Source organism: Notothenia coriiceps, unplaced genomic scaffold (genome assembly GCF_000735185.1).
Source record: "Notothenia coriiceps isolate Sejong01 unplaced genomic scaffold, NC01 NC01_scaffold00000288, whole genome shotgun sequence".
Taxonomy (NCBI): Eukaryota; Metazoa; Chordata; class Actinopteri; order Perciformes; family Nototheniidae; genus Notothenia; species Notothenia coriiceps.
In genome coordinates this window covers 185,405-209,600 of record NW_011332989.1, presented here as the reverse complement: position 1 = coordinate 209,600, position 24,196 = coordinate 185,405, and the positions used below count along the sequence as shown (strand labels likewise).

The 24,196-nt window shown below is 40.8% G+C and overlaps 2 protein-coding genes across 2 annotated transcripts; one reads left to right on the top strand and one right to left on the bottom strand.

Moving 5' to 3' along the window:
- Positions 1-1,292: 1,292 nt before the first annotated feature.
- Positions 1,293-8,989, bottom strand: man2b2 (mannosidase, alpha, class 2B, member 2). Its single transcript, XM_010794462.1, has 19 exons — positions 8,780-8,989; positions 8,479-8,625; positions 8,182-8,287; positions 7,925-8,097; positions 7,672-7,787; positions 7,341-7,518; positions 7,040-7,238; positions 6,765-6,955; positions 6,081-6,252; positions 5,867-6,003; positions 5,441-5,718; positions 4,714-4,905; positions 3,695-3,938; positions 3,497-3,607; positions 2,296-2,488; positions 2,067-2,213; positions 1,865-1,977; positions 1,661-1,778; positions 1,293-1,553 (listed from the first exon to the last, which is right to left on the bottom strand). Exons 1-19 carry the CDS (start codon positions 8,903-8,905, stop codon positions 1,450-1,452), a joined length of 3,045 nt encoding a protein of 1,014 aa, XP_010792764.1. The 5' UTR covers positions 8,906-8,989; the 3' UTR covers positions 1,293-1,449.
- Positions 8,990-9,065: 76 nt separating this feature from the next.
- On the top strand, positions 9,066-10,951 carry smim20 (small integral membrane protein 20). The gene is made up of 3 exons (XM_010794368.1): positions 9,066-9,249; positions 10,244-10,300; positions 10,742-10,951. The coding sequence occupies exons 1-3, from the start codon at positions 9,141-9,143 to the stop codon at positions 10,783-10,785; spliced, it is 210 nt and encodes a 69-aa protein (XP_010792670.1). The 5' UTR covers positions 9,066-9,140; the 3' UTR covers positions 10,786-10,951.
- Positions 10,952-24,196: the final 13,245 nt, after the last annotated feature.

Sequence of the window (24,196 nt, the reverse complement as noted above, 5' to 3'; positions counted from 1 at the left end):
CATGTTAATTCTGTATGGTTTACAATTTATTGGACTAAATTAGTCTATTTTTGGGCCCCAGAGTCATAGGTCATAGGTCTAACTGCATATATTTTGTAAAGTATAGTATATTTATTATTTAAAGCATGGTTTGACAATTTTTGGAAAAAGTCTACACTATATCCTTGTCCATCATTCATTTTTCTGTTCATGCAGTATATGCCATGCCCGTAATTCATTTAAACAAATCAAATGTATCTAAAAGCATTATAAAACAGCAACAAGAACGAGTGACCCCTCCCTGGTGTAATTTCACAGAATTCCCAATTTATTAAATTGACCAATTTGAACGATAATCTCACTCTAAATTTAATTGAAAAATTGCAGGTCCTACATAAAGTAAGCATAGCTTAGGTGTTATTAATAGACAGATTTTTCTTTTACTTTGGACAAATCCAGGCTGCCTGAGTTGAAGATTGTTGCACATCTGACTGTAGATACACTGAACAAAAATATAAACGCAACACTTTTGTTTTTGCTCCCATTTTTCATGAGATGAACTCAAAGATCTAAAACATTTTCTACATACACTAAATAACCATTTCTCTCAAATATTGTTCACAAATCTGAAAAAATCTGTGATAGTGAGCACTTCTCCTTTGCCGAGATAATCCATCCCACCTCACAGGTGTGGCATATCAAGATGCTGATTAGACAGCATGATTATTGCACAGGTGTGCCTTAGGCTGGCCACAATAAAAGGCCACTCTGAAACGTGCAGTTTTGGTTTATTGGGGGGGTCTGGGGTGAACAAGGCCGCTCGATTCACAACATTACCCTAACCCTAACCCTCACACCAGATACTGACTGGTTTTCGGACCCCCCGGCCTTTTATTGTGGCCAGCGTAAGGCACACCTGTGCAATAATCATACTGTCTAATCAGCATCTTGATATGCCACACCTGTGAGGTGGGATGGATTATCTCGGCAAAGGAGAAGTGCTCACTCACAGATTTGTTCAGATTTGTGAACAATATTTGAGAGAAATGGTTATTTTGTGTATATAGAAAATGTTTTAGATCTTTGAGTTCATCTCATGAAAAATGGGAGCAAAAACAAAAGTGTTGCGTTTATATTTTTGTTCAGTGTATTTTCGACAGTGTCTTTAGTGGTTTATTCACTCTAATGAACTATTAGGTTCCACATCCTGTTTGGATTTCTCATTGCTAATTTATAGAAAATCCCAATTATCCAACAAACGATATTGTAGTGCTGGTTGGCTATAAGTAGGAAAGTAGGACAATGAACGAAAATATCAAAAATAATCACTTTATTCAGAGTCAATCAACAGGGAATCAATCAATTAGTCAACAAGTTAACAAAATGTGCAAAAATAAGCATTTATATACACTTTGTATAATTACTGTTACAAGCTTTGTCATTAGCTATCTTCACGGAAGACAGGTCAGCCTAAAAGTTCTTGGAGGCAAAGTGAACGAAGAAGGTCCTGATCTCCTTGGGAGAGATGGTCACATTGAACGCACCATCACCGCCACTCGGACACATGGTGCTGTCTGAGGTAAAGAAAACACAAACAAGGAATGGGAAACATGTTAAAAATCCACATATTAATATAGGTTTATTTTAAATATTTAAATGCCAGTGTTAAAGGACTTCTCACTTGATTCTAAGTTATCCTCAGTCTTCCACGTCCACCTCTGCAGCGTGGTGATGTCCCAGGTTCCTGTGAGAGAACGCTCCTCCAGCCCTTTTACTTCCCCTATGCCCTGCAGGACATCCTGTTTTAAAGGGAAGAAATCATGTAAGTTCTATATTTAAAGGGTACAAATGTAAGGCTTTCCACTTGCGAGTATTTGTGGCGCACCTTCAAGTTTATGGTGACTGGCTTCGAGAGCTCTGGGTCTTCTCCCTCCTCAAAGAGATGCATGATCCTCAACAGGACTCGATCGTAGTCCGGCTCTGAGTGCAAGTTCTTGCCTAGATTTATATAAAACAAAATAAACTTTTCAGAATTTAATCCCGAGGACAAATTAAAGGACTGTAAAAAAAACAACCTGTGACCTGACCTGAGTTTATGTGGCCGAGGTGAACGGCATGATTAGAGCTGTAGTTCCACCCGGGGATACTGAAGCTGAGCAGGTGGAGGTTGGGCGGCAGGACCACCGAACGCACCGGAGAAAGACGTCTGGGTTTCTTCTCATGCCACGGCTTCTCTGAGGATACAAGAGACAAAAGATAAGTGCTAAAAAAACACAAAAATCGACGGTTTTGAGCCCTAAATAGTTGAGCTCTCACGGGGTTGGTCTATGAGCGTGATGACAGGGGGGTGCTGCAGCTCGATGGCCTCCCTCTGCTGGAGCCTGGCGGCGGTGCTGATGGAGCCCAGCATCACCCACAGGGCGGGCTGCACCACCGAGCTGTCGTTCAGGGTCAGGTTGTAGCCCAGGTTCCAGGGGAGGTTGTTCCAAAGACACCGATGGAGCATGACCTGAGGAGGAAAACACACAGGATGTTAAAGGTCCCCTATGATACTGTTTTTCATCAATACATTATAGACCTCAGATATATACAAAACATGTTTCTGGAGTGATTGGCTCCAAACACCAAACAGATCATTGCAGCATTACCCATAATCCCCTCTGTTTCAGCCCTGTTTCCAAAGTGCTGATTCTCTGTCTGTTACTTTAGATTAAAATGAGGAGCCACTCCCCACGCCCCTCTGAGAGGTATTTGGTTAAAAATAACACAATGGTGATCTAGGAGGAGATTCAGGTGATAAGGTGGGGGGGGTTACCTTGGTTGGTGATTGGCTAATGGTTACACAAGCCAAAAAATCGTTATGACATCATAAAGTGGCCAAAATCTGATCAGCTCATTTTCAGACAGGTTTTTATAGAAATGGATCAGGACAGAAAGAGAGAGAATCTTTTTTCCTGAGACTTTCAGAGTCTCTTTCCACAGAGGGGACACATGTTGATGTAGAAGAGACATGAGAAAGTGGATTTAGCATAATAGGTGACCTTTAACACATCACGTGTTTCTGTTTGAAATGTTATAGCAACTGAAACAGCAGGTTTATCTTCCTATATACCAAAGTTATAATAGTTTTTATGTTCATTAGATTTTTATTTTTGAAGTCCTAGTTTTAGTTATGTTTCAGTTTTGTATTTGTATTTAGAGACAAGCCCTAAATGCATGTACAAATGTGGGATACATTGACACTCCTGGAAGTGTGTTCAGTTTCTGTGGTTTGATTTGGCGAGAGTTAAGGGGGAATTCTTTTTTGGAGTGATAATTAAAGCAAAACAGTTAAAACGATTATATTTTTGTTATCCTTTTTATTATATTTTACATTTTTGTTTAACCTGGCAATGTCATTTCAGTTTAGTTTGACTTTAATAATATCATTTGTAAGCTTTAATTTACAGCCATATGTTTCACTTCCTGTTATTTGTGTATTACCCCAAATATAAAAATAACATATATTCCCTTTTACCTCCAGTTGTCCGTTGGCCTGGCTGGACACACCATGAGCTCTGTCGCTGACCAGCACCAGTCTGCTGAGCTCATCCTCAATGTACGCTGCCCGGACCATGGGGAAGTAATTCTGCAAAATCCACATTATACACACATTATGCCACAGATTCCAGTATTCCTATTATACCAGAATTGCCTTATACATCCAGGAACTTACTCTGGCTACTGTGTTGTTGATGAACTCCCTGTATGTCCTCTTCATCATCTGATAGCCGTTATCATCGGTGTACAGGGTCCGGTTGTTCTTCAGGGAGGAGCTGGTTCTGAGCACCACCTCTGTGTTGAGGTGCAGCGGACCCACCCAGTACCTCTGCTCCAGCCTGTGGCACTGCAGCCTGCTCCCAAAGCATTCTGGGACTCGGGTTATGATGGAGTAAGTGTAGTCTTTATCACCTTCCTCTCTAGAAGTAGAAATATATGAAAGGTCCCCTATTATACTGTTTTTCATCAATATATTATAGGTCTCAGATATATACAGAACGTGTCTCAAGTGTTTGGCTCCAAACACCAAACAGATCATTGTAGCATCCCATAATCCCCTCTGTTTCAGCCCTGTTTCCAAAGTGCTGATTCTCTGTCTGTTACTTTAGATGAAAATACGGAGCCCCTCTCCACGCCCCTCTGAGAGATATTTGGTTTAAAAAACGCAATGATGCTCTAGTCTAGGAGGAGATTCAGGCTGCATCTACAAGGAGACGAAACGGAGAACGAACCGAATTCGATATCAAAAAAGTCTTCCGTCCACACGGTATCGGCTCAAGAAACGTGTCTGTCCACACGAGACCGCTCGGCCCGCTGGAGACGCTGTAGTACATATGCCGGGCCTGTAAGTGGCGCTGTACTTCCGCCACAAAATACACCAAAAGCAGCCATGCTCGGGGTGTTACCTTGGTTGGTGATTGGCTAATGGTTACACAAGCCAAAAGTTATGACATCATAAAGTGGCCAAAATCTGATCAGCTTATTTCCAGACAGGTTTTTATATAAATGGATCAGGACAGAAAGAGAGAGAACCTTTTTTCCTGAAACTTTCCGAGTCTCTTTACACAGAGGGGACACATGTTGATGTAGAAGAGACATGAACAAGTGGATTTTGCACAATAGGTCCCCTTTAAATTAAAATATGAAATACCACATAAGGGTTGATTTTACTACAGTACAGAAGGTTGATGTTACCTGTAGAAGTTCTGCCTGATCTCCGTGACGATCTTCCCGGGGATGATCTCCATCTCCACCGCCCTGTAGGACCGAACAGCTGAGCCGTTAGCGCTGAAGATGTAGTTGTCAGAGATGGGCCCGGCTTTCACGTCTCCATTGGCCTGGTATTCCCAGAAATCCTGAGTCATCATTACTCTCCTTTTATCTTGACTGCCAAGGATGACACAGAGGTCAAAAGGTCAGAGAGCTACACTGGCACCAGGGAAAAGCATTTGTATGAGACACAGAAATGGGATTTACACAGAAGAGTTGCAATTTAAGCAAATTATCCTTACATTCTAAGTGTCTGAGATTACGACAGTGTTTTTTGACTATTTATAATCTCAGCAGGTAGTATCCAAGATCTTTTCTTGTAAATATACAACTTTAATCTCAGAATTTAGGAGGTTTTTTTATCTGAACAATTCCCCTTCCCTCATGATCTGTACTTTTGCTTCTTTTTACAGACTATTATCCTTATTTGTGTTGTAGAAAGTAGTTAACATTGGTCATTACAAATCCTAAAAACGCAGATTAACATTTAAAATTGCTTATTTTTCACCAATGTCCAAATTCAAAATGTATTCAGTTGACTGGCTAAGAGACATTTGAACCATAAGCTTGAAAAACAATCCATTACAAATGTGTTTTCAGTGCGAATATTTCAGTATTTCTGCATGTGGTGCAACACTCTCCCCACTCTTACAGATGCGTGATGCTGTGCAGTAGGTTAGTATCCTGGTCAAACATCAGCTCGTAGCATCCACTCAGAACAGGCAGCAGCCTCCTCCCTGTTTCCCAAGAGTCCCGGGTGAAGCGTCTCTCAAACTGAACTCCTTTAGCTTTGTACGTCCGGCCACACTTGGACCTCCCGGAGCATTTCTCCTCAGATAATTTAACCAAGTATTTTCTGTGCTGAAGGCCTCCGAGATCCACCACGATGAAAAGGTCGTAGGTCACATTGGATTGTGCCGACCTCTGGATCTGTAACACACGGAGAACAGAATGGATTCTCTGTACTATGACATCTCTTATCATTATCCTGTAACTGCTGCATTTCACCCAGTCCATCAATAGTTTCCTAGTTCTTCTTTGGAGATTATTACAACTTTATAATAAAAACAACATTAACCTGGGCTGGCAATGGTTGTCCATCATCATCCAATACAGCTGCATTAGGGAAGGCTACGGTGACGTTGATGATGGTGGTGATGTTCCAAGCTAACGGGTTGTAAACGATCACATGTTGCTCCAAAGCGTGATGAACACCTGTTGAGAATGACAGCTAGTATTAGCATGTAGCTGAATAGGAGTGCATGCTAATGTAAGCTAGCAAATGTCAACACCTTTCTTTTGGTAGCGGCTGCTGAGGATGCCGGGTGTTTCGAGGCTGTGGGGCAGTAGGAAGAGCGCAGCCAGAAGCTCGTCCACTCCCATCATGCCTTGCGTCAGATGCTGCGTGTACATGTCCGCCACCTTGGGAGACTCGGTGCCAGTGATGCCATCATGGTGCTGGACCTAGAGAAACACACGCCAGTCGGGAAGTTGTGATCATTTGACACACATTTCAAAGTCATTTCTGTTGTAGAGGTCTCCCAATCAAATCAATATCGATAGGTGGACTTTGATGATGTTGGGAGTTGTAGTCCTTACTGTTAAACAATCACCAGTGCCGATGAAAATCATTTACGGATAAGTTAATGTTTTGAAATGTTATTCATATTTGTTGAGACACTTTTATGCACATTTGCCGACCTTCTTCCATGTTTCCCCTGAAGTAAGGGGAAATAGAGGGGCTATGATGGCATTGACAGGTGAGCAAATGAAGCCCACCATAAACCTGGTTTGACATGATTATAAAATATGGGATTATCGAAGCACACAAAGTGGACATTTTAAATAAACCTTAAAATTGGCTTAAGAATTGCGAATAACAAACCACATTTCGAAACCCTATCACGTATTTCGGCGTGAACAGACACCCTTTGCTTTATTTTCTCTATAAGGGGAAACGTATTTTTACACATCACCTCTGATACAGCCCAGCGAAGCGCCCTCAGTTTCTCCAGAGCCCAGTCTTTAGCTACAGGCCCGTCAGGGAAGCTGATCCGGTACCGGGTGAACAGAGTCTCCGCTGCATGCAGCTGGGAGCTGGCCCGCCGTGCGACTCCTTTCAGAACATTCCTGGAGGCATAAAACCCCGTCCAGGCCTGGTGCGGCTCTAGGAAATAAATCAGACAGGGTAAGTTATATTTAAACAAGAAAAATTAGTTTTGTCTTTTAACGTGAGGATACAGATTCTCACCAGTGGAATATGGTAGGAAATCTTCACTTCCACGGAGCTCCCAGACAACATCTGATTGGTGGATGGCTTGGAAGTATTCACTGAGAGTGGCGTACTGAACCGTCACCCCAAACTCTTTGCTGTTCTGGTTGATGTACTTCATTAGAGGATCCATGTTGTTGAATTGCACCGATGAGTTGTAGAACTGTTTGTCGCAGCCCTGAATCACGAGAATAAAGCTCAAGATTGTAGTTCTATGTTATATAAATATTCTAATCATGTAAAAAACTGATGCTATTACATAGATTCACAACTTTCTCACCCATGGCCAGAGCACATGGTTCGTCCTAAACCACGCCGCACGTTGCTTGATGTTATCCACCATTGTCTTGGCGTAGGCGTGTATCGTTTCCTTGGTGACGGGCAGGCTCATGTTGGGGTAAACTCCGTTTTTAGGGGGATCGGGGAACAAGGCGACTCCGTTCCAATAGAAACCAGAGCTGAGACGTAAGAAAATGGTGAAAAAACTCCAGTTTGTGCATTTAATAATACTCAATTTAGAAATATCAAAATATAAATTAGGTGAAATGTAGGTAGAGAGTTCAAGGCACGTCTGTCTGTCTGTCATTAATACTTCATATAACATGGACTACCTGTTGGAAAATGGCAGGTTGGACGGGGTGCAGTAGCTAAACTGGTCCATAGTGTGTGTGAAGATCTGCTGCTTCTCCTTAAGAGAGGGGGATCCTCTCCATACAAACTGTAGCTTCTGTAACAAAAGATGAACATGCTGATGTAAAAGTCAAAGTGTGTAAACTGCTATCTTTGATGTACAATTTGTGATTTTTTTAACAGTATACCCATCACGGATTTCAGTAGTAATTGGGCTGTTGCATCTACTAATACCTTGTCTTTCTGCATGGTGTCTTTTAGGTCATAGTCGATGCGAGAGATGAGGTGGGCGTTGAACCCAGCCAGGGCGAAGAGGACCGGCGTGGTCGCAGAGGCTCCAAATGGATCCACGTGCCAGGAAAACTGAGGACGCACCCCGAACGTCTCGTAAAGAAAGCCGTGTCCCTCTGAAGCACCACAGAGAAACAGGTCAACTACATATCTCTTCTCTCAAGATGACGTTTACAGGGGAAGGATATGTGATGCACTACCTGTCATTTGTAGTATCTCGTCGTCTAGATCGGTTACGGCCTCGTCATGCATCACTAGGCCCCCGAGGATGAACTCAAGCCGACCCTCCTTTACGAGCTGTCGTACCTAGAAATCACAAGATATGATGGGTTAAACATTTACTTTTAAAGGTCAGCACCCAATGCACTCTTTTTGTCATCCGTCTCATTCAAATCCCCACACATTATAAGATTCCACACAAGAAAGTCCCTTTAAGACACATTTTTAGATAATTTTGCATTGTTTTACATCAGAACAAAGTGTAAACCCATCATTACTTGTTTCTTATGAGTGTCTGTGGCCACATTATCCCACCACAGTCGAAAGAACTCCTGCTCCACAGCGATGAACCTGCGATCCTTGTCTTTTGCCAGCTCCTCAGTCACACTGGTGTACACATTACCTGCATAGGCATGCATGCTCTCCTATGGAAAATACACATTATCTTTAGTACAAAATACACACAATCATCCACATTAAGGGTTAACAGTGTTTTGGAGGGGGGGGGGGCATATTCAAATAGCACAATGTACATCAAGTTGAACCCTTTTTGTAGAGAAAATGGTGATAGAAACCTACCTGAACAGTGTAAACCCAGCCAACATCCATGTGACTGTGAGGGATTACAAAGGTTTGAATTGGCTCGCTTTCTCCTGCTGAGTAACAGCAGCATAGAAAAAACACCAAAACGGCCAAAAAGCTCATCGTTTTAAGCCCATGAAAGAAGAAATTAAATAACTTTACAGTTCTTCTCCCACACTTCCTTATTATTGTTGTGCTGCAGCATCTGACTCTGACGACGGCAGCCCAGAAGAACCAAAAGAGCTTGCTGTCGCTTTTTTCCCCTAAAGCGTGGTTTGCGTAACCTTTACACCGGAAGTAATAATTGTAAACACTGCTTGTACTTGGAGGTGAGAGGACCACCAAATTATAGATTAAAATGTCAAAAAATGCGAGAATGGCGTTGATATTTGGGGGCTTTATAACAGCAATTGCCGCCGCGTTTTACCCGATATTGGTCTACCCAATGGCGCATAACAATGTTTACAGTAAGTGGCTTTTTATAAAAATACAGTTACAAAACCAGACACCTAACTAGTGTCCTTAAGTGTGTTGTTGCAATAAACATGTCAGCATTGTACATATTCTTTGTAAACACAGCTAAACTACGTTTTGCTTTACTAAAATAAACGAAGCTATTAGCTTAGACTGCTAAACGCCTGAGTGTCTCCATAACTTATTCATGTTCGTAACTCACATTTTATTATTTTTGCAATAAGTAGTATTTTATTCCATCGTAGGGTATTTTATTTAACATGCAGTTTTTAGTCTATCTTAGTCTATTTATTTATTGCACATTGTTAATTTGCAACATTTTCTTGGACTATTTTATTGCTAATGATCTAAACTGTGTTTTCTTGCTCTATTTTTATATTGTTGTATGTCTTATATATATATATATATATACTTGAGATTATAATTGCCATAACTACACTGTAGCTGTGCATGTGACGATAAAACCTTTGCATCTTGAAATATTTAGTTAGTCAGCTAACCTGCTATATGGCACTCTTGCTTTTAATTGAACATAATGAAGTAATGGTTTTATGTTCCCAAAACATATTATTATTGACATATACTGTTAAATTAAATGTGGACAGAGTTAAAAGGGTTTTCCACAGACTTGTAAGCATGCAATATGAGTTTTCTAACTGGACACCCAGAGGTTACTTTCCACTTTTCCTAAACAGTAAACACAACAAAGAACAAAGTAGAATGATGCCAGGAAAATTCATTTAGCTGAAATGTTGGTGGTTTTATTGAATGTCTTTGTTCTGCCACTCATCTTATTGGACAGTCTTTTTATTTTTGATCCAGTTTTGGCCAGTACAGATGGAAAGTCAGCACAAACAGTTGATACTTTTATTACAGTGTTGCAGACAGAAGGGAACAATGAAGCTGCAAATGTTTATTTTTTTGTTTATGGCATTGATTTTGACCACGAAATCTTCTGACAATACTGTACCGTTCTGTCTTTGCTAGGAGATGTTCAGAAGACGAACCGGGCAGGAGTCAACCAGGCAGACATTCAACCCGGGGGTAAGAGCACATAGTACATTTATGAACTTGGTCCACACAACAGGTATATTTTTTATACTCAATGAATATTGTTTATGTGGAAATGCTGCAAAAAAGTGCTGTTTTATAAAAATCATTTTTTTTACAATCAGTCAGAAAGTATTGGACTTTCTTTAGTTGAATATTAACGTGATTTACATTGCGAGACTTGTCAGGTATATCTGTCAAACAAAGGTTGACCGTCTCAATGCAGTTCTGTAGGGAGCTCCAGATGTATAGGATTTACAATATTAGCACAATTTTGATCTTTTAGTACTGTATGGAGAACATATATTTGGTAATTGGAAATCAGATTTTAAAAGCACTTGGCGTTGAAAAAACTTGAATATTGTCATTATTAGATGATTATTATTTTATTATTATGCCTTTCTGAACCTGTAGATGTTTAATTTTTCTCTTAAGGTATGAAGGTGTGGTCCGATCCATTCAAGCCTGCAGAGAAATGACGACCAGTGGCATCTAACCCATTCCATGGACACTGATGCTGATGAAGATGTTGAACAGAGAACGCTTGTTTGTTGAGTGCTTGGTGTGCGAATGAATGATTTCCAGAGTGTGTTTATTTCTGGTTGTGACTCCTTAAATCCTATGAATAAAGTTGAATTATAACAGAAACATATTTATATGACTTTCTTTCACATTTGACTCATTATCCAAATGTACCAAAAACTAGAATAAACTGCTGCTAATTATCATTTTGTCCACAAGGGGGAGCTCCACATCTGTGTGTTGCAACAAAAGCCTCTGGACTGTTATATTTTGTTTGTAGATCTGAGATATTTTGGAAAAACTTCTCTATATCCAACAGCTTAACTTTGGTATGCGGCCTCTAGAAAATTACAAAAGACAGTGATTTGTTTAGCCATCCTATTCCAAAGAATGTCCTTTGACATTTTATTTTGATTTACTTGATATAAAAGTGGTTCAACACATGAGGGACAATATCCAGTATTGTGCGGTATCATCTTCCAAAATGGAAATAAAAGAGTCAGTTATTCCAGGACACATCACTCTATTATGATTTCTGTCACAGACACTGGGTATAACTGTTGCTCGGCTGTTTAACTGGCATTTGACTGAAGCTGTGTTTTGCCCATAGGCTGAAAAAGATGGGGCAGAGATCCGTGGTCGTCTTGTTCACAATCCTACCCGATCCAGACTCCCTTTACGAGTCCAAGGGTGCTGTAAATGCAGAGAACTACATTTTTTTTCCCCCTGTACTTTTGTGGTTTCCTGACATTGACCAGCATCCCCTTTCAGCGTTTGGTCCATCAAAGTCCTTTTTGAAGGAAAGATAGATTAAGAAAGACCTAAAGCATGTGTTTATGGTCCTTCAGAGATGGTGCGTTTTTTAAAAACTTGCCCTAAAATCTTTGGATGCAGTCTGTACTTTTGGACGTTTAGTATCGCTCGCGAGGCCTAGTGCCAGCAGAACATACTCCGAGGGCCACTCTCCTTCTCAACCCCCCAATCAACAAGCCCCATTGTTTATGAGAGGTTGTTATTGTTGGGCCGCATTCAGAAACAAGAGAAAACTCAAGAGCCCGGCTGTGCAGAGGCGTCCAAAGTAAAGAGAGCAAGGGGTGAGGGGGTGGTTAAGGGAAAAAACGAAAAGCTGAAATTCCTCTCATTCCCCGCTGGTGTTTTCCAGATTCCTCAAGCGACAGTGAGTGAAGTAAGAGGGGAAATTGAAGCGAACGGCGAGAGGAAGAGAACCACATTCTTGAGGGGACGCGTCACCTACACACAGAATAGAGAGACACTCAATCTCTGTTGCTTGGCCTGGCAAAGTATGTAACAGGTTGTGCAGCATGGCTCTCAGCTTTTTGAATCACTGTGACACCATGACATTTGGTTTCAAACCCGCTCCTTACGCCTGTCTTTTCAGAAGCAGGACTGCAACAGGCTCTAATGCTTTGTCCTCTCTTTGTGGCCTTGTCCCATTCAGCTGGATATGTAGATAGACACCCTTACTATAAAACATTCAATAGGGTCAGAGCACACTATAAACTATATGAACTCAACAATGTTGCCTCTGTCTGCAGCACTTTTACTATCCTACTATTAACCCATCACACAAATCTCCCCCAGCTATAGAGGCGTTTTTTGGTGGATAATGGTGGCACATCGTCGCTTGTTTGCTGTGCGTTCGAGAGCCCCAGATAATTGGCCAGGTTTTCTAACTAATTGCCATGGGAACAAGGGTTGACAGACAGGCCACGGGGTTGGAGTAACAGCAGAGGGCTTCCGGGAAAGGGGCGGGATGTAATATACGAGCAGGGCGAACGCCTCTCTCAAATCAAGTGTGGAGAATAAAACTGGAAATAACAAGTGAAGAAGAATTCTGGACAGCCTCCTTATGACACACTCTGTAATTGAAGACAGGGAAATGTGGCATTCATTTCTATTTGAAGTAAAGACATTTTGAAGTGTTACCGTTAAGGAGGTTTTCTGTGCCAACACTCAGTGAGCTGCAAACATCAAAGTAAGGGGCGATGCAGTAACTCATAACCTTGATGCAGATGTTTTATTACCTAGTTTTATGGATCAAAAGTTTTGTAATACTTTACCCTCTTAAAGATAAATGTCATGGTGTAAATCATAGGTGATTCAAGGAAATACAAGACAGCATAAAGACAAAATATAGTTTTTGGAGAGAGATAAGTAAACCCATAACTAAAAAGGACTTCAACATCAATACTTAAAGCAAAACGTATTTTTATAATGATGCTAAATATCTACAGATCTGCGTTTGTCAAAAATAAGGAATAGAAATGTGTCAGTGAATATCAAGCTCCGATTTTAAACACCATTATTTGCAAGACATTTTACAGGAATACAAATATTTCACATGAATTCTCCAACTTGAAGTCTTCATCCTTAAGGCCTTGGTTTGCACCATGGTACAATCTGTCAAAAACACCATGGTACATGTACCATGGTAAATATACCATGGTACTATGGTACAAGTACTATGGTAACATTTCTTATGGGGGCCTCTGATTCAAGTGATGTCACTTAAGTCAATGTATCATATTTTAAACAGCTCTCTAGCCACAAGAGCCTTTGTACAGCTTTTCTCACATATTCAGTAAGACCTAAAAACAGACTTTGATATGTAAAATCTGTAGTTTTATACGAAAATATTTGCTGTAGGGCTGAATCATGTGTTTCGGAGTGTTTCAGATATCGACAGTAAGGAAGTCTGCCTACTCTTTAAATCGAAAAGAAAAGTAGAAGTAACTAGAAGTTCCAAAAAATGACTGTGTCTCGAAATCAAGACGCAGTTTCTCAAGATAATCCACATACTTTGTTGTACGCCGTTTCAACTATAGGAGCCATTTTCCTTCTGTTACCCATATCACCGCATAGAAGGAAGCAAAACACTGGGTGGGGATGTTTTGTAGCTAGACAATAGTCCCTACTGTCCCTTTAAGGCCCAAGAGTGGATCCCTCAAAACCAGAATGGATGCACTCCACATTGCATGTATATCACTGATTTCCTCCCCCAAAAACAAGCAACAGTCTACATTTCCCATCTCTGACACGCAGCTCAGCCTTCTTAAACAATGTACCGGAGCGCTGTCCACATTCTTGGGTCAGCAGGCGCACGGCTGTGGAAACAGAAAGTATGAGTCTGAAGCAATGTCTAGGAGAAAAGGCTCCGGCCAGGCTCTCAGCAGGCAGGCGAGGAAAACTGTCCTGGTGAGGTCTGGAACCAGATGGAGTTACATTTAGTGCATGTGAGGGAGTGCACGTGTGTCATTCAGTAAAAAGTTGAAGAAGTTCAACTAAGAGGAACCCAGTATCCCCTGGAGACCAAACTGTGGATGTGGAACTTACTGGAACTCCAAACATCGTGTGTGTGCTTTTGTATTATGTTCTTATTTGCCTGAAGCAGGACCACAAATAATTATGGTTTGTTTTAGGTTGCATCTCTGCTGCCCAGTCGTGAAGGCATTGCAGCGCATTGCTGTGGTCTGTCAGTTCTTTAGAAGAAGCTGAGTGGAGAGATGGCCGATGGATAAAGGGCAGATGATGCAATGATGGTTTGCTCTCATTGTTGCCTTGCATATTTTAGACTCTTACAGGAACTTATAGATATTTGGCAACCGAGCAGTGCACATGTAAAAACACGTAGGCCTAATGCGGTTTCTGCCTCTCGTGCATTGAAGCTTCAACGCTTCTGCCCGAATCTTACAGTCTGTTATTAACCAAGCACATTCTAAACATTAATCTAGTAATTAAGAGGTCATTTTCCAGTCTTATGATTTATGCAGTTGCGTCTGAGCTATCGTAGCTATTTTAAGTTAGCATGCTAACCTAGCCTAGTAAGATAATGATAATATTGGATGGACTGCCATTGGAATTTGGTACTCATGTTTCTCTCCGAAATGTCATTATTGTTGGCTTTTTAATAATTACCTGTAAATATATTGACATTTCCATTAGCCCTAGTACTGTGGACATATTTTTTAGCAGTAGTTACCTGGCTAACGTGCTAAACTAAGATTAAAAAGTGGTTACATTACACATGCTAACCCTAGCCATGTTGTGCATTTTAGCATGCTTACGTTAGCATTCAGCTCTAAAGACAACCGTGCTAGGTTCAGCCTTACAGAGCCTCTTGCAATGCTAGTGTAGATTGTTATCATTGTGAAAATAAGAGAGCAAATCTAATGGAAAATATGGATGGTAGAACGACTGCAGCATTAAGACAGTTTACAGTTTTAATGTTTTTATTTCCAGCCCTTTTTTGGGGCTTTTATGTCAGAAATCACTGACCCACACCCCTATCAGCAGCGAAAGGACACCCAAGTGGTCTCTACTTTGTTCAGCTAAACTCAATGGGGCCTTTTCTTCACACAGGGCTCTTCAGGCAGCCAGTAATTGTGATTAAGCAACACCTCCGAGTGAGTTAGGAAATTCTCAAATGTGGCTTGAAGCGTGCCAAAAGCCTGTTGCTTGGCTCGTGTCCACATATGGATCTGTAGAGGAAATGTTTAAGCAATTAGTCTGAGTTTAAGACTGGAAAAAAGTCATTATTTCCTTCGTTTTTACAAATGAGGAGGAAAATCTTTGTTATGTCATCGTGCAGCCCATCTTTTCCTCTTGTTTTTATGGAACCAAAATGTCAAAACACAATTACACTAAACTCAGGACTGCTTGATTAACAGAGTCCTATAAAACCACACACACACATGCATACATGCACGCACTGAAATAGTATTGTCACCAATCACATGCCATTACAGTATGAGCTCGTGCACGAATCAACCGTCAATCACCTTAGCTGGTTTTTGTTTTACAGTTCCATTATAATATTAAAAAAAATTCTTATGCACTGAAATGGCAGTGCGGCTGTTGGTTTAGGCCAAGTTACTGACAAAGAGGGCCAGAGCTGTGAGCAATCATTCTGCTCTTCCAAACCTCTTCCTAAAGGCTAAGAAAAGAGCAGAGCAAAGAGTGAGTAAGAGTGATTTATAAGGCACCTTAATACTTGACACGTTCATTCGTGAAAGTAAGCCTGCGGCCTATCAAAGCCATTGCTTACATTAAAAACACCATGGAAAGCTGTTTTTTAACAGCGTCTTTTAATACTCGGTGGGCCAGTATTCATTCATATTTCCTGGCACGCCGCTTAACTCCCCCTTAGTCTGAGGGGCTGTATCCAAATAAACAGTTTAACCTCGAGACGGCAAACATGATATTGTAGGAATACAGCAGGAAATGCAGTAAAGATTGATAACATGTGAAGTATTATGATCTAATATGACATACTCAGTGTTACTTTAGTCAATATACTAGTGGTCTGAGTGATTCACAGGGTTAAAATGCTCGCAGTACCCTGCTATTTTCATGCAGCTATATCCTGTTATTAGTGGATTACACGCAGAGCAAATTAATTCAATAACTCAAACCTACATCCTACGGTGCAGCTGGTTGGTTTTAATGGATTCTTAGCGTGCACAGAGTCATACTTTGAGTGTATTTTCGTTTTAGTGTAAACGTCTGAGTGCGACGTCGATGTGTTCCCCGTGGGTTTTCATTGGGGCCTTGTGGATGACAACAGAATATATGACTTGGCTTCGGACGGGAATTCGGGGAAAGTCATGGAATTTTGGAAGCCTTGACGGAACACAGGCTGTCTGCTGTTGGCCCGTTCCCCACAGAGGAGGAGGAGGAGTGTGCGGCGACAGGCCTTAAGGACATCCTCAGGGATCTGACCCAGAACAATGACAGGTTTACAGCTCCATTCAGGCTGGATGTGGCTGAAATCGAACAGATATCCAGGATCACTCTGAGCTCTACAGCAGATTTGACAACACTGGATAGTCAACATGATTAGTAACTCTGGTAATCTGTGTTTCTTCCTAGCCAGGGAATCCATTATATCTGTTCATTGCATTTCTTCACATAGTCAAAAACATTATTTGACTACTCTTAAGAAGAAAATCCATGAGGAAATCTTTCTTGTATTTTGGAACAACTACCTATTTAGATTTTCCACTTGTGACTTCACTTGGTCCTGACTGCTGTTTGACTTGAACCCTCGGGACATGAGAGCAAAAACCTTCATGTCTCAAGTTTTGACCAGGTAACATTTGGTTACAGCAGGAGATGAAACAAAATTATGAACACAGCTTTGAAAAGAAAATGTCAAAATGTTGTGTCCTTTTAATGGCCAGCACTTAAAACGTAAAAGACTTGCACCAGGAATAACAAGTTGTTTATGAAGACTTGGTGCTGACTTGTCCTTGACTTAAAGGTGGGGTAGGTAAGTTTGAGAAACCGCCTCGAGATACACTTTTTGTTATATTCCATGGAATGCTCTTAACATCCCGATAGCAATGAATATCTTAAGTGCTTTGACAATAAATACGTAAAAAAATGTCATCTGTGGAAGCCGTAGTACTGTAAAAAGCACGACCAATCTGTGCACAAACGTATCTCGTGCCCTCATTGGTCATGTGCGCGTTCATGTGTGTTGGAGGAGGGGCTCTGTAAGGAAGTGGCAGATTTTTTTCCGGCTGTGTATTTTCAAATTCTAGCGCACTCGAGCTGGTTTCTCCAAAATGACCTACCCCACCTTTAAAATTTGACTCAAACTTCTCGCATGACACTGGCTTGGTTAAAAATGTTTACTGTGTCTTCACTTTTGCAAGACTTGGGACTTGACTTGGACTTGATCTTGTGGACATGCAACCTTAAAGTTTGCCATAAGAAGACTTGAGACTAAACTCATTTTTGATGGACTTGGGACTTGCTCTGATTTGCTATTTTGAGCTTTTAGACCTGGTAATACAAGACTACAGACCTGAATTGGACTTGTCTCAATTGACTTGTGACTTTACATGGACTTGTCTCGATTTAATAAAGACTTTTCTTGAAGGAATTGAGATGTAAATTTCTTGCAACTGGCCATTGTAATACTGGACTTGATTTAGTCTCAAATGACCTGTGACTTGACATTGTTTCTTCGTTAGGACTTTTGACTTGACACTTGCAATAACAAACTTTGAGAGATGACTTGGACTTGTATAGAATGACTTCACTTGTAACTTGCCATTACACGCTTTAAGATGTGAATTGGGCTTGTCCTAGACTCGAGCTCAAAGAATCAAAAACAGCTCTGATTGCTTTTCAGACTTTCATAATATCGAAGTCACTGAGGAGAGCCTCATAAATCTAAAGTTAAGATGGTGGAAATTGTATTATTGTATCCTTCTGAAAAGCTCTAAAGCCTTGGAAAGGATTTTCTTTCCACAACTGCTCAAGAACTTCATTATTTCCTACATTTGTACGCCTCGGCTGTAACGTGCAACGGCAGGTCAGAAATAAACCTTGGTCATGTCGTGTGCACAACCCTAAACCTAACCGCAGGATTAAATAGCACCCATATGCACTGATGTCAGTAGGAAATTTGCAAAAACGATTGAATTGCATAAACCTCATCCTCATATTCTGTCCGAAGGGTATACTTCTGTTATTTAATGCCATCCACAAAAGAAAGCCACCCTGACATGAAAGCGGAACCATATCCCACCTGAGCTCCAGTGATCTCTCCCTTTAGGCTATGAGCTTACTTTGTGGTCTCCCTTTTCCCTTTCTCCCCGCTCTCCTCATCCATCCATCCCTCCGGTGCAGCTCCATTCAGAGAAAGAGCACAAACCACATGTTTCGGGGAGGAATCCTTTCCGGGCAGCGTCCCAGACCAAAGTACCTCCAGCTCTCCTGCCCCATGGCATCACTTAGCTCTACCCTGTCATTAAGGACAGGGTTGGATGATTTGTGTTGGAACGCAGCCCTTTGTTCAAAAAGGAATGGATGCAGGAGGAGAAAGACAAGGAGCAAAAGGGGGGGGGGAGAAATGATGTCATCTCAGGTCGGCTCTGGAAGTAGGCCTGGACCTGCGGTGGCTTCGAATGGTGTTGCCTTTGGGCTTGGGTGCAGGAAAAGACAGATGGAGATGGAATGATGTGGAATATGGTGTGTAATTTGGTATGTGTGAATCTGGATGAGTAAATATGTCTCTTGCTTTTGTGTTTCGTTCCATGCACGAAACTCTCAGTGTGTTTTGCGGGTTTTTCTAATCTGTGGTCGGAAAAGTGTAGGCTGTTTTATGTTGCGTTCGCTCTTTGTTTCAGTGTTTCTTTAGCGGGTGGATGCTTGAATGAATCATTTGGATGGAGGCTGTGGTATCAGAAAGGGCGGTTTGGCTCGGGGGTGAGGAGGGGGGGTGGGACGAGGGAGAGGGAGGACCAACTTGTACTTGTGGCTTCTGGATTTCTATTGCACACTACTGCCTCCCGCTACCTACAGTATGTCATGTGGAACATATCAGACACACCACAGACAGCAAGGACCGAAAGTCATTATCCTAAGTATTTCTGTCAATTAGTGCTGAGCTTGTATTCAGTATAACTTTGACTTAAAGGATCATTTTGCTTTATAAAAATGTAGGTTTAATTTCGTACTTGTGTCCATTCTTCGTATTTTCTTAAATGTTAGTTGATTGCTATTCTCTAAGGATGCAGCACACATTGCTAAATAACCTAATTAAATTATGCAATTTAATCACACAATATTATTGCCTATACTTAGTGTTGGCTCACTTTCCATTTTACATCCAAATAGAGTGGTTTAGATTACCTCATTGTTGGCTTATTGATAACCTAAAATAATGGACAAACCTTCCCAATTGAGACCCAACGTTTAATACTTTTTCCTTTAAAGTGGACCTATTATGCTATATTGGAAACATATATTGTAGGGCCATACCTATACAAAACATGTCTGTGAAGTTTTTTGCTTAAAATACCAAACAGATCACCCATTGTAGCCATGCCTCATACTGCTCATACCCCTCTTTTGCAGCCCTGTTAGAGAGTATGGAGCTCAAATGTTTTTTCTCTTGCGGGTTTATCACAAGGTGAGTTCCTTTTTTTATTTCCTGCTTTTTAAACACATGTGCTCTCCAGTACAGGTTAGCTCTGATTGTTAGCTCTGTATCCGCTCGTTGTACCCCCGTTTTTAAAAGATTTGGGTACGGAGGAAAAGAGAGAGGGTTTTATTTTCTGACGCTGCGTGAGTTCCCCGACGNGGTCTGGGTGCCGTGTTGGCGGGACGTTGCGGGGCTCGCTGCTGTGAGGAGGGGACAGTCCCCACGCAGCAACCAGGAAGACACCAGTAATAGAGCTCACACTGTCCCCTCCTCACAGCAGCGAGCCCCGCAACGTCCCGCCAACACGGCACCCAGACCCCACGCAGCATTCTCATCTGTTTGTCCTTACTGGTGTCATTTTCTGGTTGCTAACGCCATTGTAACACATAATCACTGATGTTCCGCTGTAACGGTGGTGGACTCATCAGAACAGAGTGGGCGAGCTGACCAATCAGAGCACACTGGGCTCACAACTTTTCCATGTAGGACAGAGAGTGAATACACATACGAGATGCTGTATGAGAAACCAATGTGAGTTTGGAACATTGAACAATGTAAATCTATTCTAGTAGACCTCAACAATGGAATTATGATCAGTAGAAATGGCCATGACAAGGGACCTTTAATCATACTCTCTGTCAGTATGTGCATTTTCCCAAATATTTTGCTACTCAAGGTTAAGGGTTTACAATATGACTTTTTTTTTTAATATACACATGTTGTTGACCTTCGGCCCATCATCAGTTATGCAACCTGGGGTCATCTGATGTTCCAGTCTTTCAACATCACACACTCACACTCTATAACCTCATATCCTTACGTTTCCACAGTAACACTGTCCAACAGATCACACAACTCCCAAAACACTAAGATTTGCAGTATACTTGCAGGTTTTTCTTAAGGTCTTTGTAGCATTTGTTAGGAGTGTGTGAGAGGCCCCACACTCTCTTACTCACAATCTGACTAACATGGTCTACAAAGTCTCTGCTTCGAGCTGCCTGTGAGTCTTTATGTGCGTCTGTAAAAGCTGTCAGGGGCGTCTTACGCACGTCATCAGCAGCTCCAGAGAGGCTTGCTGATGAAAACGGTGGGCAAGCTCTGGTTTTTCTGCCTGCGTCGAATGAAAGGAGCCGTTAGTCAGCCTTAAAGAGACACACCGGCCCGCTGGAGCTATTAATAGTCGCACAGACGGCCTTTTTTTCCAGGAGAAAGCTGGCTTCAGATGCTCTGTATCCAGCCAGGCCATCCCTGCTCATTTCCTCCCCGCCCTACAGCCTACAGACTGCCATGTACTGTGACAAATCTCTCATAAATGTATTTTTAGCCACAAACCCAGCACAGTTTTCTATTTATACGGCCATTTGCGTATATAATGAACACATAAACAACCAAAGCCAGTGAGGTGGAGAACTTATAAGACTGTTATTCTAGACATTAAACATCAACCCGGAGATATTTGACTGCTAAATCGTTCATCAATTATTACTTAAACTTAGACTTCACACACGGTTCAACCAGCCGCCGTCTGGTTTCACTTAGAATCATTACACTACTCCGTAACCACAGAGAGGATTAACGTCTCAGAGAGCCCTTTCGCTTTTAGAAAAGAACTATGAAAATACATCAAGAAGTCATTCATAAACACTGTTGCACTGTAGACAATACATTACAAGATTTACTTTCCTATGTTGCAAGTTAATTTTTTCAGGCTGTATTCTAAGAAAAGTTACAAATGTAAATACAAATCCTTGAGGGTTTTGTTTTGTGTCAACACAAAGGTTTAGCTTGAGCACGTCACTGCCTCTGCCTCACAATAAGGGTCCCAAAACATATTTGGCCTCGGGGTATCAATGCATGCCATGTAATTGCTAAGTTAATATCAATAAAAACAAGCTAAAAAAAGACATGTTTGATGCCTATCTGTGCCTTCCATTTTGAAATAGGCAAGGAAACCAAAATGTTTTCAAAATATTCCAGGGCCAATTCCATCTCAAATGATACAAAATGTGATTGGTTGTTGTAAAGATGCCATAAGAACAGAACTTTGTCGTCACCATTAGTACATTGAACTCCTTATTTATTCTAATCAGACATATAAACACACACAAAAAGTGACTTCATTCAAACAGAGGAGGCGTTACCTCCAACCTTATGCGGTGGGTGGGGTACCATTTTACTGACATTATTTAGCAGCTGGTATCAGAGAGTGAGGTCATGCACGAGGTATTTTTATTGAACCGCTTCTCTTTTTATGAGAAGATGTCATTTGCAGAGGCAATGTGGGTGTCTGAGTCATAGGGATTAATTTGACAGGCTTCCACGGGAGAAGACAATTCTCAGTTCCTTAAACGTTGGATTTTTGGGAATTGCCATTATGTCCATTTAAAACAGTATTAATTCATGAGAATCATTTTTCATTTCTGACAACCAAGATCACAGTTTGATGACATGTCCACACTGTGCGTCACTGGACATTTGAACTAAATATAACCTCTCTGGTAGTGACACCTTCTGTAGAATATGACTGTTTTAGATTGAATGATATCTGGAAATATTAATATTATAGAGCATGATGACATTCATGCACCCACGCATGATAACCCACACAGAGGCCGGCAGCATGAATCATCTTCATTATTCATAAAATAAAGTCAAACAGCTTCCGTTTAGAAATAGTAAGTTAGGATCTTCTCAAAAGATATACAGTACACAATATTTGTATTTTTCATGAACTGAAAATGCAATGAAAGCTATAAAATTAGACTAAGGAAAAAATATGTACGCCTTAGTAATAGAGGAGGTCAACTTTATCTGCCACTACAATTAAATGAACTAAGTGACAGCAGCACAAGTCTAACACCTCGCTAGGGCCACCTAGAGGCTGAAAGGTTTGTTACCTCCCAGAAAAAAAGCATTGGATAAATTAAGATTACCATTTATTTGCACTATATTTTTCTGTTTATCTGTGTTTTGTGTTGCACTGTTGGAGAAGCCTGGGACACAAGATTTTCATCGACATAACTACACTGTAGCTATGTTTGTTTGACAAATAAAGAACCTTGAAGTAAGAGAATCTAAGAAAATGCTAATGGCTCTGCAAAAAGTGTAAAGATTATCCTGAGGAAAAGCCTGTGAGAGGGGTCAGCTCAATCAAAGAGGTGTATTCCCTTCAGTATTAATGATCTTAGCCAATTAAATTACAAATTGTCAGCTAAATGATGATTTATATACATGAAAAGTGTACAGCCTGAAACTGTGGGGAAATGGTGACAAGTCAAAAGGGAAACTTTGAGCTGACAGCGTCACGACAAATAAGATCAGGTCAGGCAGTTTGAAGAAGCTTATTGGCTGACTAACAGCGCCACCCTTAGACCCAGGAGTATCAAATCTGTTAATGTTTCTGATTAAAGTAAATGTACCCATTCATTCAAATTGCACACATTCATTCAAATTGCACACATTAATTAGGTAACACTTTATAAATAAAGCATCCTTTGTAAAGGATTGTAGCTCAAATTTAAAAATGGTCAATAATTACTAATTGTAAGGTAATAATACCAAGTTAAAATACTTTTTGTTCAGGGTTGCTAGACATGAAAAAACCCTATAGATTACTTAAGTAGTCCTAGAAAAGACAACTTAAACTTAACTAATGTGCATTTAAAGAAAAGAGGAATAGTTTTGGCGAACACTAAAAAGGTACAGGGTACAGGAATTAGTTTTGGTTTCAAGACCCTGGTTCACGGAGGATACCAAAAAAGTCCTCGAAAGACAAGGTAAACTTAACTATGTGCAAAATAACAACAACAAAAATAGAGTCTATGCTTTTGATTGATGTATTAAGTTTGACTATAACTACATTTTTTTAGGAAATATCTAGGTTTCTTTTTTTAGGTTACATTGAACGCTTAAGTAAAACAAATATTGTTATTTATTTTCTCTCGTTTGTATTAGCATTTGATATTGGGTCAATCCAAAAGTAATGGAAAGTAATCAGATTACATTACTTTTATATTTGAATACCTACATTAGGTAACTGATTACATTTTTACATGTAACCAGCTATTGTAACAGATTACATTGTTAAAGTCCCCCTCCCACCCCAGCTCTTTCCATTAATGCTTTAATGTGCCTGGGTTTCGACCATGGATGTCTAATAAGAACTGGGTTCAGCTTTTACTGCATTTTACAACTCTTAGGACCTAATGATTCTAATAAGGGTTGTACAAGTAATCATACTGGGTAGTTTGTTTAGTTAAAACACTTGCGTTCGTGCTCAGTCGTGATGATTCTTTACTCTTCTTTACAATATTTACAGACGTCTCTTTCCCAATGTTAGTCAATGGGAAACGATCTTTCTGGGCCCAGTGACGTTACGGACTGATACGGAAATTGTAGTACCGCAGTTTGAC